This window comes from Diceros bicornis, chromosome 23 (genome assembly GCF_020826845.1).
Source record: "Diceros bicornis minor isolate mBicDic1 chromosome 23, mDicBic1.mat.cur, whole genome shotgun sequence".
In the NCBI taxonomy this organism is placed as follows: domain Eukaryota; kingdom Metazoa; phylum Chordata; class Mammalia; order Perissodactyla; family Rhinocerotidae; genus Diceros; species Diceros bicornis.
The window spans coordinates 447,236-463,276 of NC_080762.1; the positions used below are offsets into that span (position 1 = coordinate 447,236).

The 16,041-nt window shown below is 45.0% G+C and overlaps 1 protein-coding gene across 5 annotated transcripts in view; it reads left to right on the plus strand.

The window, feature by feature from the left end:
* The window catches only part of NHSL1 (NHS like 1), a 120,635-nt gene that overhangs the window by 61,940 nt on the left and 42,654 nt on the right, over positions 1–16,041 (plus strand). For 3 of the 5 annotated variants that reach the window (XM_058566179.1, XM_058566178.1, XM_058566180.1), the window contains exon 2: positions 1,786–1,938. In XM_058566179.1, coding sequence (XP_058422162.1) covers positions 1,786–1,938 — 153 coding nt within the window. Of the gene's footprint in view, positions 1–1,785; positions 1,939–16,041 lie in introns of those variants that run through there. The other 2 variants (XM_058566181.1, XM_058566182.1) reach the window with 2 other exon arrangements.

Here is a 16,041-nt window from a genome sequence, read left to right on the forward strand (position 1 = left end):
GAGGTCAGCACACAGCATTGTGGTTGCCTGCGGGTGCCCTTTGAGGGACGTGTGTGAATTCCGCACTGTGCAAGATTCTCAGGTCCGTGAATAAGAGCAAAGTCGGATCTTTGGGATTTCCTGTGTGGAGACTGATGGTCGTATGCACCAGGCAGGACACTTGGTCAAGATTGCCTGAGACACCAGGTGCCTACTTCACGTGCTGCTTTTGTCAGACATTGAGAGCAGCAAGCACACAGGACATTTCTGTGTTTGACTTGATATCTAGTTCTCAGTGTTTATTTTCCCATATAACAATTCATGGAGAAGGTGGGATCATTTAATAAGTGAATTATTGGGAGGTGAGGATTGTAGGATTTAGTGTAGAAAACATGGTATGTGGGGTGAGAGCTAACCTGTGGCTCGAGTTCCTCGGGCGCTGAGAAAGGCCGAGTTTCTCCTCAGCAACGGTTGTAAAGTCCGGGGCTTAATTTAGAGCAATTCCACTGCCCTGCCACAGCCGTGCTTTACATAAGTTATCTCGTGAGCTAGGACTTTACATATGTTAGTTCATTTGGTCTTTATAATAAACAGCTCTAATAGCTGTGCTGTGGGCATGGTGAGTTAATTTTAAATGTGTTCAAATAGACAGATTCAGTAGTGCATGCGTGCCTGTTCAGTTTATTTTGGGAACCTTCTTTCTGTCTAATTTCCAGGGCCTTGTTGTGTTGTAGAAATGCACATGCCCAGGGCGCCCTCCCCACCGAGGCCGGAGTTGGGTAAGACTGGCCGCTGACTCGCACCTCGAGTGGTGTCAGACCTATCCCCCCGCCGTGAATGCCTCAGCACAGGGTCTTTCTCTTCGCTTCTCTGATCTATCCCACCCTGGCTCACAGTGGCGGATTTAGAGAAAGTATTAAAACGCTGTTGATGAATTTGTTTGCTTCATTGTCACCAGGGGCTCCACTGGTGTCCCTTAGGTTGCGTGGTCAGGAAAAAGGAAATAGAATAATAAATAAATGAATGAAATGCGGGATGAAGGAAAATTCCTGCAGAGAGTTAGCGTTCTCTCATGACCATCTAACACCATCGGGCATTCTCATCTCTTGTGTGTTTGCAAAATTCAATTGAATTGGGCTGTGTTGGGGAAAGTCAATTGCATTGAATTTTTTTTTTTTTGAGCCTTTTAATATAACAGTCTTCCATGAAAGCAAGAAATACAGAGAAAATCTTGTACACAAATTGATTTCCACTTCTATTAGATATGCCATTTAAGTGTATTACATTGTTTATGCTTAATTTTTAAAAGATTTAATTGAGTTTATAAGAGTGATGTTTAAAATAGTGCTTTAGAGGGGAAAGCTTTGGTCTCAACCTCTCAGTAGGAAATTGGTTTCTGTCTTGAGAATCTAATGTTTACCAATGCAACAACCTTGTACAACTGAATAACAGGCGTTTGTCGTGGTGGAGTGAAGTAGGAATCAGAGGTCTCTATCAACGTTGTGAGTCGTTTTCTAACCTTAGAGTCCAGGGAGGGCCTAAAATGCTGGAAACAATTAAGTGAGCAAACAATTCTACCAAAATGTTGTGGGGATGATGGACAGTTTCAGCTTTTCCTGTAGAGAAGAACCCCTGTGGGGAGGACCCCTGGAGTCTAAGATTAAACCTCATTCAGAACTTGCTCCGTGTCCCCTGTGGGCCCTCTCCCCAGAGGTGGTGGGCACCAAGAACCCATCTCAATGGAACACTTTGGAGCCAGTAAAGCTTAATTTGACGCCTGAGTTTATTCCCTCTCTCTTTCTACAGCGGTTTCCAACCTAGATGAGGAGAGCAGATGGACGGTCCACTACACTGCCCCCTGGCACCAGCAGGAGAACGTGTTCCTTCCCACCACGAGGCCGCCCTGCGTGGAGGACCTGCACCGCCAAGCCAAGCTCAACCTCAAATCAGTGCTGAGGGGTAAGGTTGCATCTGGCGGGCTTGTCCTTGATTTCTGACTGTTAGAGTTGGAAGGGCAAATGTGATTGCTATTTGTAAAAGACCACCTTCTCATAATGAACATATAGGATGCTGTTTCCCTAGAAGATGCCGTGAATGCTCACATCCTAATACACGCCTAGTATGTTCTGGTCTCTGTGGAAACCTGTCTGTTGAGATACACCACTCTCTCCTCAGAGCCCCCTGCTTTAGCGTGTTTAAACCACTGGGACTGATTTAATCCTAATAAACCCCTGCTGACATGGGGAATTTAGCCACTGCCTTTTTTAAGCCATTGTTAAGTATTCAAAGCAAATTTGTTAAAGCTAATACTTTCCAAGGGTTTGTTCTAGTTAGTTCAGGTTGGGTGGAAAGGGGGCCTGCGTGTAGAGTGTGACAGATGCGAGTGGTTTGGCTCATGAGAACGTGCACAGTGCCCACCTGGGCTCCGGTGCGTGAGGGTCTGTGGGCAGACGGCAGAGACGCTCCGGTCAGCAGGAAATATGGAATATCTAGTGTAAAATTCTCAGTTTTGCTTCAACTTATTGTCAATGTGAAGAAGTGTAAACGTGAGGAGGAGGGCTTCCTAAAAGTGATCAAGAAGGAAGTTCTTTAAAAGACGAAGGAATGACTTCAGAGTCAGAGACTTTTTCTTAAAGCAGCAAATCAGTGTTCTTATTCTGCCAGATGCTGTTCTGCCGGCTCTCCCCGGCCATGCAATGTTTGGGACATAGTTTTACTAAAAAAGTACTTGTTTATCTGAAATTTAATTTAACTGGGTGTCCTGTATCTTATCTAATTGTCAGAGACTTAAATCTGGAAGAAATCTGTTATGAGGACCCCTCTAATTTTTATGATAGTTTTTCTTGTCTGTCGGTCATTTATTAATGACAATTAATTCATTCACCGATGTACTGTTACTACGACTGCCGTGACCACTGGCTAATGTTGATTAACACTGGTCTGTCTGGCAAGTGCAGTGCTAAGCCCATCACACGTGTTATCTCATTTACTCCCCACGATAATCCTGCCTGTTACTATTGCTGTGTCGTTTTGCAGATGATGAAATGGAGACACAGAGACTAGAAACGTGCCTGAGATCTCCGGGTCAGTGAGTGGTGGAACCAGGCTTTGACGTGGATGGTCTGAGGCCGCAGCTCAGAACCACCTCACTGTATTGTCTTTTACAGCCGTTTGTTGGAAACCTGTTATTCTGGCAGAAGTGCAGAACACAAAGGCAGGGTCTTAGCTCTTCAGGAATTTATACTTATATCTATAGTGCAAATCACCCCATGAAAAATAGTGAAGAGATGTGCCAAAAGTTGCTGTGTGGGAATTAAAGAAAGCAGATAATTTCTTCTTAGAGGAAGAAGGAAAGCTATCGACAGTCTGTGATGGATTTGATGTTCTGGACAGAACTGTACCAAAAGCTTAGATGGTAGCCCTATTGTTCTCCTTCAGTCTTGAGAACGCTCAGGTGATCTCATGTGTGTCTGACAGCATCTTGTATCTTAGCCTTGGCCTGTCCAGAAATGAGGACGCTCCTGGGTCCCCTTTTCCCTTTAGCCTGAGTGATCTCTCTGTTTTGTGACTATAGCTTCGATGAGAAGAATCGTGTTAGGTGGGCCCTTGGGTCTGGCCTTGGTGTTGTTCTTTGACCTCTGTTGCCCATGATGAACCTAAATCCAACCAAAACTTCTCCCAGATCCCTTCAGTCCCTAGAGGCTCATCTTCAGTAAACTTGGACAAAGAGCTGCTCTACCGAGAGCTCACCTTCCTCCACCGAGTAACTAATGAGAATATTAAATGGCATGGTTCCCAGGACAGACCCTGAGGCAGGGCCATTGTTAACATTCTCTGCGAGCTCGGAGGCACTGAGCAGGGTCTGGCTTGTAGAGAATGTTCCGGAAGGTGTGTGCGAGTTTGAATATTCAGGCCTAGCTCTTTTTGATCACTGTCCAGGAAACTGTGCTTCACTCCCTCGTTCATGTATTTGCAAGTACCAGCTCAGAGCTTCTCTTTTCTTCCTTTAGAAAAGTGAAGATCTATATGTAGATCTTTCTGATTTATTTTCTTCTCACTTTTCAGCAGGTCACAGGATATATCATCACCAATGGTTTTGCCTGCACTAGAATTTTATTTTGAAAAAGTAAATGCTTTAGTAATTGTTTTAATGCCCTAAAGTGGTTCATCAAAGGGATTTACTATTAATAAAATTAATAACTTTGGAAAATTCTTGGAGCACAACTTTGTCTGGGTTTAGATACTCCTAAAGAGATTTTAGGTAACAACTTGAAGAACAGTGGTTGAGGAAGATGCAATGAGAGAGCGTCTGAGCTCTTCTGTTCTCCATTTATTTGCTTTGAATCACGTGTTTGGAACTTCACGTCCTGCTGCCCCACGACAGACGGGTTAGCTGCCCGAGATACACACGGCAGGGGCAGAGGGTTTCCTGCCTCGTTATCAGTGAAGACTAAAAAGAAAACTCCAGTCCCGAACACAGAGCACTGTTAAGGGATCATGTTATGTAAGGTCATCAGTCTAACTTAATTTGACCTCAGCATTCTTTGCTTAAAAATATAGAAAAGTAGCTAATTATTCACAATGAGTGATCTGTTTTGCTCCTCCCCCTCCTCTTACTGTGACCTTGTCCACAGTTGTAAGAAGGAATACCGTTCTTTAATGTTAAACAGGTTGGTGCTTTTTCATAATCATTAAATGCTCGTAGTATGAACGGTTCTGTCGGTTTTTATGGGGAGCTCAGCTCTCCTCTTGAGGATCATAAAATACGGAGGGAAATGATACAGTGAGTAATAGTAAGTTAGTAACTAAGTGTGGTAAACATTTGCTTCTTAAAGTCATGCAGAAACGCTCAGTGGTCAGTAGAGTGATTGAGGAAGACACGGGTTTACTGAAAAATGTTTTTATCAAAAAGCCAAGTTTGAGTTAGTACATAAAGGCAGATAGTAGACACAATTTAATAAGTATTTGAGCCCCAGTTGGTACTGTGCCAGGGGTTTTTAAATGAATGGAGGAAAGTTGGAGTTGAGCTTGCTGTCTTGTGTCGAGACGGTGGTCAAGGGCCAGCAGTGTGATGGAGGGCCCGGGGTGAGGGCCAGTCAGGGGAAGGAGAAGCGCTGGGAGAGCCCACCCCATCCCCACTGGAGAGGAGAGGGCTTCGCGGTGTGCAGAGCGGCGCGTGGAGCGCCTGGAGCAGGGTCTTCCCTGTGCAGTCTCACTCTGTTCTGGTCTAAACAGAGCAGAGACTTTGGTGTTTGTTTTGTATTTGGAGAATTTGATAGAATTTGGCGGCCATGCTCTTAGATCAAATGATTTGGTTTTGTTGATTTATTTTGTTACTAGACACTTAGGTAATAATTTACTGCTAACGATGATACAAACATGTACCTGGATTTAGAAATTGTATTTTGGTATTTGGTTCAACAGACATCTGGCTGGTTGTGGAGAGTGAATTTCCAAAGATAGTTCCCGTTGTCCATAAAGAATTCACTCAGCTTTTCACTGAATTTCCAGACGGCTTCTACCCTTTTCATCTCCATAGTTCTTTTAACCCTTCAATAACTTCATAACATAGCTGTGATGACGAGTAACCTTCAACTAGATTTTTATCTGGATAGTTCTCAGCTTTATTTAAAGAGCCACAATGAGTGGAAAAGGGGAATCAGGGAGGGGGCGCTGAGGATCAATGAAAGGCTTGGATTTTATTTCTTGACAACTGTAGACCTCATTCGAAAATTATGAGCATATTAAAGGCTGAAATAAAGATATTATTTTTAAGGCTCCATCCCCCAAAAGCCCAACTTGGGAGAGAGAGAAACACAGTTTCTCACAGCACGTGTAACAGGCGACTTGGTTACTGTGTCCGTTACACTCCGCCTGAGTTAGTTCACGGAGCATCTGTTATTCTCTCAGAAATGAGCCCCATTCACAGCTCTTTCCTGAAGAAGAACATTTTAGCAGGTCAGCCTGCCCGGGACTCCAGAATTAGAAGTGTGGGCACAGGGGGGAATGTTGAATCTGGCTGTGTAAATTCAGTCAGAAGGTTATGGTTACTGATCTGGAGAGATAGGAGCCAAGGATTTACAATGTGAAGAAATGACTGTGTACAAAGTCGTTAAAAACAGTAGTTTGTGTGTGTGTGTGTCTACAGACCAACCTATTTAACACTAAAGTATGGTCTGCCTTTCCTAAATTACGGACACGTTTTCCCTGACAGTTCCTGGCACACAGACTTGATCCAAGAGTCACTGTGTCTGCCCTTCATTGTCCGGAAGCCTCCTGGTTCTCTTGACTTAGACAAATCAGTCTGATCTGGGAAAGGCTGAGGGTTCTCTCTGGAGTTCATGAGGAGCTGTGCTGTCCTATCTGTCTGCCTGGGGCACACCAGTCCCTGGGACGGCCCAGATGCCCTCTGTTTTGGCCACAGATTCTCCTCTTGGGGGTCCTGTGGCACTTCTCAAGGGACGGATGGGCGATGCCTTTGTAGGTGTGGCCTCGTGGGTGTTGCCTGAGCACGCTCTCGCTCGCTCGCTCTCTCTCTCTCTCTCTGTCTCTCTCTCTGTCCTCTCTGTCTCTCTCTCTGTCTCTCTCTCTCTGTCTCTCTCTCTCAGTGAACAATGTGTCTGCTCACCACCTCAGACAGACTCGGGATGAACATCTGCTTTGCCCGCCTTGTATGATGACTCTGAATTCTTCATCTTTTTCTCTTCTGTCACTTTTTACAAATAATGGCATATGACACAGACAAATACATAAAACATGCACAAGTTAACAAATAATTATAAAGCACATGTCTATGTAACCATTACCCTGGTCAAAAAATAGAATGTGACCTAAACTCCGGAAGCCTCCTGTTCTTGCTCTCTAATAGGAAAGTCTGGGTTTATGAGAAGTGAGTGGGTTACATGTAGGTCAGATCCTGACCTGTGTACTAGGTGTATATGATTTGAGTTTGTTTCTTCAACAATTTGAACCTGTTTGCTCATCTGTAAAATAAAGATCATAATATGTATCTGTTTTTGTGGGAATAAAATGAACTTATTTATGTAAAGTGTCTTAAAGTACCTGCTCTCAACGTGGAAGCAGTGTTGTGGAGGGAAGGATACGTTTTAATTTAAGCACAACAGAACACAGATGTGATTTTATAAATCTCAGCCCTCTTTCCCAAATGGCTGTCGTGATTCAGCTGGTGCTTCCTTCCCACGCACTGTGCTCCAGAGACATGCTGTGGGGAGGAGGGGGAGGAACAGAGCAAGGAGCGTCGTCAGACGGCGGTGACAGTGCAGACACTGGACACCGGAGTTCATTTCATCCACGTCATTAGGTGCCTGTGTTTCCCCCTCACCATCGGCCTCTGGAAGACGCCTCGCCTGACTGAGCTGGGGCCTCCTGGTCCTCTGATTAATAAATCCCCTTCTCATTTTGTGGATAAGTAAACCAAGGTCAGTACAAGCTAAGGGATTAGTTTATAGCTACTTTGCAGTTTATAGATGGCTGTGCCAGGACTCAGAATCAGGCTTCTTGCTCAGCCCAGGCTGGCCAGTTTTGATCTCAGATCCTGAGGGCACTGAGGAGACCTCCCCTTTAAGGCCTCTTCTAAGAGATCAGAGAGACAGGGCTCACCCTGGGAATCTAAAGGCCCAAGGCAGATTTGGTTTCTTTAGCTGATTAATTTAGGAAATGCAGATTAGCTCATGGATGCCCAATGGTGGTGGCTTCGCTGTTCTCATGAAATCGCCTTTTCACTCATTCCTGATTTCATTGAAATTCAAATAAGTTTAAGAGAAATGAAAAAAGGAAGCTTCATTATGAGACATCGTGTATGGGTAATGTCTGTAACCGTCGTTTCGTCCTAGGAGCATTGAGTGGGTATTTTTAGGGCTGTAATAGGTCATTACTTCCCCAATGGAGTTAACAAAAAGGCACGGGTTATGGAAGGAGGAGGGAAAGAAGGATGAGGTGCCGGTGACGTACCTCTTGCCAGTGGGTTTACTCTGCCTGGTTCATTACTTCATTCTTCCTGAAGAATCCTTTGGTAAAATTGACGTGTAAAGGAGGAGGTGGAATATCGCCGATTAAAGAAAGGTTATTTTAAATTTTTTATAATAAGAAACATTAAATTACTTATTCAAATAGAATTTTAACTTATTTTCTAGTTTAAACAAAAATTGGCATAGAATTGGGAGTGGGGGCGAGGGGAGTGGTAGGTTCTTCTGAAAAAGCCACTGAACAGAGGTAAGATATATAATTATCTCATCTTTCATAAAGCACGGCGGCATCGACACCTTGCTCTGCTATTGTTAACTGTTCCGGAAGATGAGATGGAGACCAGGATTCTGACCCTAGTGCTGCCAGTAGCCTGTGGGCGTCGAGAAATCACACTCCACTTCCGTACTAGTTCCTCCCCTGGAAAACAGTTCACGACGTCCAGGTCTCCTTCTGAGCTCTGAGATCCTGCCCGGCCTCTCAGGATCCGACTGCTCAGGGGTGAAAGGGGTGGGGTTTATTGACACAAAGTTATTACTTAGTGCTGAGTGTAAGTCCTGACAAACTGGGTTGTCTGAAATCTCAGTTTGTGTTTACATAACAATTTCCTCAGTCGTCCTGCAGCTGAGTCAAGGAGGAATGACGTGGCTGCTTTCCTCGGAAGCCTAAAGCTGGCCGGGAGATAAGATGTACCTATGAATAACTCACATACGGGTTGATAACGGTGGTGTCATTGAGCCTCACCCTTGTCCCTGGGTGTTGTCTTTAGAACATAAATCGGATCATGCCTCTCTGTTAAAAATTCTTTACCAGCTCACCGTCACTGACTGGATAAAACCTGACTTCCTTAGCATCTGAGGACCTTCATGGTCTCACCCCTGCCCAGGGAGCCTCATCTGCCCAGTCGCCGTTCTTCCCCACCCCCACCCTCACCCCCGGCACCCAGCGTTCTCCACCCTCCGCCCAGTCCTCTCCCTGTGCTTCCACATGTGAGGACCAAGTCCTCCCCCTGGAATGCCAGCTCATCTCGTCCACTCTCCCTGTCTCTCCACTGCTCGTCCATTCTCTCTCCAGGCCGCTGAATCCGTCAGTAGGTGGCCATTGGTGACCTTCCACAGAGCAGTTTCAGGGAGATCTTTGGATTTAAGAAGCCAGATTTCATGAAATAAGAATTACTTTTATAAGCAGAAAAATTCTACAGGTAATTTTTAAAGAAAGTAGGTGATGTCAACGAGGCCAAGAGAAAAGGGACAATATTCTGAGGTGGTAGAAGTGGTACCTCTACCAGGGTAGAGGCCATTTGATTACTTGTTGTAAAAGCTAGAGCCAGTTAAGACATGGATGTAGACAAAAGAAGCCCACCAGAGGGGACGGGATTGCAGACACAGAGGCGTGGAGGATGTTTGCTGCGGAGGCGTCGGCAGGGAACTCAGGCAAGTCAGGTGTCGGCCGCTGTCTGCTGGATGGGGAACTGGGGCAGCAGGTTTTGAGATGAAGCCGAAGAACAGAGACGTTGTTCGTGAGGTGGGCTGGCGGCTCGATAGAAATGTGGCCCCACGGTGTTGCTGGTTCTTTGGCGAGAAGGGTGCCTTCATCTGGTGTTCTCCGGTTCCGTGCTTGTGAATTTAATTAGGTTGACTTTTCAAAGACAAATGATAGTGTTATTACAGGCTTATATTTTTTTATGTGTTTGGTACTTCATTTGACTTCTTTTGGAATTTTTGTGCTTAGGGAAAGTCGCCCAACCTAATGAAAAAATGGATTAAATTCTCTATTGAGAAAAGAGAAGAGCACAGACAAAAATAAGGAAGTAACAGAATGGAAATTATGTACAAAAGGGGCTCTTTACCTTCTTGTGTTGGATTTGATGGAAATCTTCATAAAACCAACTGCTCTGAGTGTGGAAACCCTGACAGTGGTTCACCCCCGAGAGGGAAGTCGATGTACAGTGCAGGAAAGTGAACGGCATTTCTTGTTCAGTTGGGTAACAGACGTGTTGCCTTTCTTTTTAATAGTAAGCAACACAAAAGAAAGAATAGCAAAGACAGTCATTGAAATGACCCGGGTCTCAACAAAGCACTAGGATTGTCTAAACAAAAGGCTTTTTGTTTTGTTTCTGTGTCTGTAGCCAGTCTGCTGTTTCAGCAATTCTGTTTTAATTCCTGATAGAGTGAGTAACTTGAGTGCCTCTGTATTTCGCTCAGAGTAGCATAAAAGTGCTGCATTGAAGGGGCTGTGGATAAGGTTCTTATCATTCACCGCTCAGCCGAGTCTCTGTTGGTTTAGAATCTCTTATTTTGATAACGAGTGACCTGCGTGAAGCTCCAGGGCTGCCAGTGACAGGCTTTTTCATTCTAAGTGAAATGAGATCACCTCCAATCCACCTGTGCTCTGGTGGTGCCAGCGAGAACATGCAGACTCTTAGCAGACACACATTAACCCTGGGCATCAGAAAGCTTCCCCCTGTTTTAAATCAGATTTAGTTGTTGAAGTCTTCTTAAATTAATTTGGGTATGTGAAGAGAAGAAATGTTAAAAACTAGTTTTCTGCAATGGCAAATAACATTTGAAGAGTAATTCTTTCCATGGTTTGTAATGAAAAATAAAGCTGTTTTATCCAGTGGCTTAAGTTTTAATATTTAATCCCTAAGTTTTGGGGAGAGGTTTTCATTCCACTCTAATAGGAGTTAACCATAGATGGAGAGTATTAATCAAAGTGACCTTTTTTTGCTCTTCTACATAAAACGAGATGGCCTACGGTGTTTCATGTCAGGAACAGAGGTACAGGTCCCAGGATTTGGCGGGGAAAAGACTCTTTTCAATAGGTGTCAAACATCAGCAAGTTCATTTCCTGTTTGCGCTGGTGACACAGTTAATAGAGTATTTCTTGTCTGTGGTTCTCCACCTCCAGTCCTGATCGCTTCATTCCCCAAACACACCGTGGAGGTTGAAGTGAGAAGTCGTCGGGAACTGTGTGAAGATAACTTCTGGGCATGTGAGTTCAGTCAACCCGTCATTCGTCTTTTCCTCCTTCCTCCCTGGTGGAGAACCCGTCACGTCAGAGGCAGCACCGTCTCCATCTCCTCCTCCACCTCACTCCCCCAAACTTTCCTGGGCACCTTCTCTGAAGACGAAGCTTCACAGTGACATCTGTGCTATCTGACCAGAAACCTTGTGGGAGGTGCCTATGAGGCAGTTAGTGATTTAATGCTGGATTTGGTCAGCTTCCCTGAAATTCTACTGAGACTAAATCTCCTTGGATGGATAACCCTGAAGAGCACCGCACATCATCCTTCCATCTCATTCTGCTTCCTGCTCGTCCCTCCTCTTATTCCTTGAGCATAAGACTGGGGCTCCTCCCCCATTAAATCCCGTGTTGATGCTGGTCCCAACCCATTCCCCCTGTTGTGCTTAATAAACACTATGGCGTGGCTGGTAACCAGATAGATAGGCAGGTCACTTGCCTTGGGTTAATTAAGGTGGTAGGCATGGCCAAGGGTAAAATACACCTGGGTGAGGGGCAGAGTGCCATCTCTATCTCGTGGTCGTGGTACCCTTTCAGGAACTGATGGTTCATTCATTCAGTGACCTCACTGAGCACCTGCCAGCCACCTACCCTGAGTCAGGTCACGGAGGGCTTAGGAACCATTGGGAGGACATCGGCTTTTATTTTCAGGGCTGGGAAGCCATTGGAGAGGTCTGAACTCAGGCGTGACATAATCTGACTCGTCATCTTTAAGTGGCTCCATCTAGTTCTGTGTTAAAAGTTCACAGTGAGAGGATCAGGGTGGGATTACCACAGTGTGGTGGGGAGAGGTGGTCGTGACCACCTGAAATGGGATGAACTGAAATGGGATGTTAAAATAAAAGCAAGAACTCGGTGAGCATTCTAAGGGGATCTTGACATGGAAGGCACTTTTCCTGAAACAAAACAATATTCTTTAGGAACAAAAATAGGTACCAGATGTAGCATTTCTGCCCCTCTACGGTGATCTGTACTCTGTCAGCTAAATTCTTCTTCATCCTTTGGTACCTATGTCCTCTTAAGCTATTCTGTTGGTGAGTGTGGACCAGTGGCTCATTTGTGACTTAATCAAAGAAACACATTAACCCTCTTTTCCCCTCCGGCTTTTCATCACTTCTCACTGAGACTTTGTAGGAAATCCCCAACCTCCAGGATTGTCTCCCCCTTGGGGAGCCATGCCTGGTGCCTCCTCTGAGTGGACTTCTGTTTTCTCCTGCTCCCCAAACGGATGTCTTGTCCACCACCCTTCATCTTGTTCCTGCTGCTCTGTAGGTACTTACCTTACTCTGAGCGGTGTTCTCTCAGCTCAGCCCCCAGGCCAGAGCAGGAGGATCCCAGCCCCTGCAGACCTGTATCAGACGCTCAGAGTGGGCCCAGCCACGTGTCCACAGGCTCTCCAGGTGATTCTGACGCACCTGAATTTGGAGAACACGGCTCCATAAACTGTCATGTAAGCTTGCTTATTACTCAGTCAGCTGAACTGTGAGCACCTTGAAAGTTGGACTGTATCCCCTCGGCCCCACCAGGTCCTTGCAGGCTGGCCCTCGAACATACAGGGTCTGTTCACTTTCAGGGTCTGAGCTCCTGACTGCTGCCCTTCTGGTACCTGCCGTTAGCAGAGGAAGGCCTCAGCGACCTGGGACTCACTCCCTTTCCTTGACTCCGGGGTGGTAGTTGGCATATTTTCTGATGGGCCCTCTCTTTCTTCTTACCCGCAGTGAAGCACATCATACTCCAGCACCTGGAACGTTCTGTCTTATGGGCACCATTAAGGGAGGAGATGTTTACCTTCATAGAGGCCTGGGCTTAGTCATTAAAGCTGCAGTTCTCTCCTCGTCCTTTTATGTCTGTGGTGATTTGGGTGCTAAGTGTCTTTGGAGTAATAATTGGTGAAGAAGTGGTCTTATGACTCAAATATGCATTTATGGGAGGATAAATTTTGATTTAATACTTCATATATAATAATTGGCTTTTATGTCATCATAAGTATTCCTGGGTAACTACATACAAACTCTTACTCCAAAGGGGAGACGGAAGAGAAGAATGAATCATTAGTGTAATACTAAACCAAAAGGGCATATTTATTTGGAATCTGTCATTTAAAATTGCTATCCAATTATCTAGGAAAATATCCATTGAAAAGATGTATATTACATCCATGATGTCATTAAGATTGAACATGGCTTTTCAACTCACTTGATACGCTACAAATAACTGAGTCGCTTAAAAAACATTTAACCATTTATAGTCTCTTAAGTATGCTCCAATTTGTTGATTCTTGAAGACAATTTAAATAAATTGAAGTTCAACTGTTTTGAAGAGTTTATGGAAAATCCAAATGTAATTTTGGAAAATCCAACGTGCATGACTGGCGAGGCAGAATCTTAACTCTCAATATGATTTCTTTTCTTTTCCAGTATTGCCAAACCCAGTAAATCAATGAAATAGAAGGTAAACCCCTTCTATTTTAAAGTGCATTTTGGTTTGATTTTCATTAAGAAAATATGTTCTACAGTGTTTACAAAGCATAATATTTGAGTGCAGTAGATTTTTCCGATGTGCTTCCTTGAAAGCTCAGACTAGATTCTTCAGCTATATAACACCTGATACCGCGGTTGGACTGGAATTGATTTTCTTCTAAATGTGTGTGTCTGAAGTCTGCTGTGTTCTCAGTCCTTCATACTGGAGGAAGATGTACAGTAGAACTGGCCCTTCACCCCGCTGTTGATGATCCGATGGATACATAGCTGGGGTGGAGGTTAGGAAACCTAGATCTACCAGAAACTTTACACCAGGGTTTCATAATCCCTAGGACAGATACAAGATCTGCTTTCCTTCAGTTCCCACAGAAGTATTTTAAACACAAATAAAATGGTGGTGGCCAAGGGCTTTCAGTTCAGAAAATAATGCATTTATTAAATGTTAGTAGTAATGGCTTTAAAAATCAGTGATCTGGGGGCCGGCCCGGTGGCGCAAGTGGTTGGGTGCGCGCGCTCCGCTGCGGCGGCCCGGGGTTCGCTGGTTCGGATCCCGGGCGCGCACCGAAGTACTGCTTGGTAAGCCATGCTGTGGCGGCGTCCCATATAAAGTGGAGGAAGATAGGCACCGATGTTAGCCCAGGGCCGTCTTCCTCAGCAAAAAAAGAGGAGGATTGGCGGATGTTAGCTCAGGGCTGATCTCCTCACAAAAAAAAAAAAAAAAAAAAAATCAGTGATCTGAGGGGCCGGTCCGGTGGCCTAGCGGTTAAGTTCACGCGTGCTGAGGCCGCGTCCCACATAGAGCAACTAGAAGGACCTGCAACTAGGACGTAATCTGAGCTCTGGGGCTTTCGTGAGAAAAAAGAAAAAAGAGGAAGATGGCAAGAGTTGTTAGCGCCAATCTTCCTCAGAAAATAAATAAATAAATTAATTAATTTAAAAAATCAGTGATCTGAAAAGAATGTTTTTAGAGTGTGGTTCATCATAGGACATTCTCACTGAAGCACCTGGACCATGATTTTTGTAATTAACTTTGGAACTGGAGTCCTCCCTATTTTTAGAGACCTTGAATTATAGTAGAATTATGAAAGATTTAATACTGTTAAAAAGAAACCACATTGAGATTTTAAAATACAGTGTGTTTAGAATGCCATACTGTTGTGAAATATCAGAATTGTGCTTTTGACCTGAATGTTTCAAAACTTTCCCAGTAGTTCATACACGCACGCACCAGCACTACCCATAGGAGCTGCACAGTGACAGAGCAGCCTTAACTGTCCCAGCTCTCAGCGCAGCAGCACTGTGACAAACACTCATCGTTCCATCCTCCTCCTCACACAGCCTAACGGTCAGCAACCTCACTTTTTCCCGTTACCATCCACTCATCTTATGTGTAATTTCCTTGGGGAATAGGAAAACAAATCCCCTTTTATTCCCACTTTGCATTTAATTTCTGTCTCTTCTTCCTCTCATTTAAGCAAGTCTGACTTAGTACCCATTTATTTAAGAACTTTGTTCTCTCAAAGAATGTTTAAAAATCTTTGTAATAAATTCAGGAAATTTTCACTTGGTAGTACGTTTTCTCTCATGGAATAATACATATGAAAAAATCAATGATGTCAAATTATACAAATCAGTGGTAAACCTCCATGTGCTTTTACCAGCATCGCTAAGTGGCATCTTTTCCCCACCCAGGTGATGTTCAGACTCTTCCTGGACTTCTCTGGAATTTATACACCTGAGCAGTCTTGAGCCGAGTCCTAGCATCTTGGCGAGCGGTGAGCAGGATGAACGGGGTGCATACAAGTGAAACTATGTCACTCTGTTCAGCATCCCCAGAGGCAACCCCTTGGCCTTGTGTCCTGACAGTGACCACGAGGTCCTGGTCATCTGTCCCCTCTTCCCGTTTGACTGCGTCTCCTGTTCTCCTACTTCACTCAGCCGTATCACACTCGCCTCCAGCCCTTTCTCAGGATGGAACCCCCGCTCCCCGCTCAGAGGTCACCCTGGGGGGTCCTGCGTCAACACCGCTCCCTGGTCCCTTCTCTGCCTCGTTTTTCTCTGAGCGCCAGGAGCCTCTAAGATGCTGTGTAGTCCACCACCTTTTCTGTGTGTCTGTGCCCTGAGGGAGCATATGCTCCGTGAGGACAAGACTCCTGTTTTCCCCTCGCTGGCATCTCCAGTGCCTGTACCGCACTTGGCGGCAATAGATAAGTATGTGTGAGTCCAGGGTGAATGTGGAGGGGGCAGTGCTTTGCGCTGGGGTCGTAATACACGAGTAACGGAAGAAAGAGAAGAGTCGTGGGGGCTGATGCTTCTTGTGGTCATGATCCACAAGAAGTGCTATTGCTCCTGTACTTCCTGTCTTTGCTGTTCTTTCCTTAAAAACATCAGTCGAACCACCATGCTACGGGAGGCACCCCGGAGGACCTAAGGAAGCGGGCAATACTGTTTATAGGGTTGAAGAATTCAGGCCAGCATGGAAGGTTAGGGTGACTAGGGAAGGCTTTGTGGAAGGGAGGATTTTTCTAGGAAGGAGTTTATGGGCCCTGAAACCCCAGACTGAATGTGTTGATGT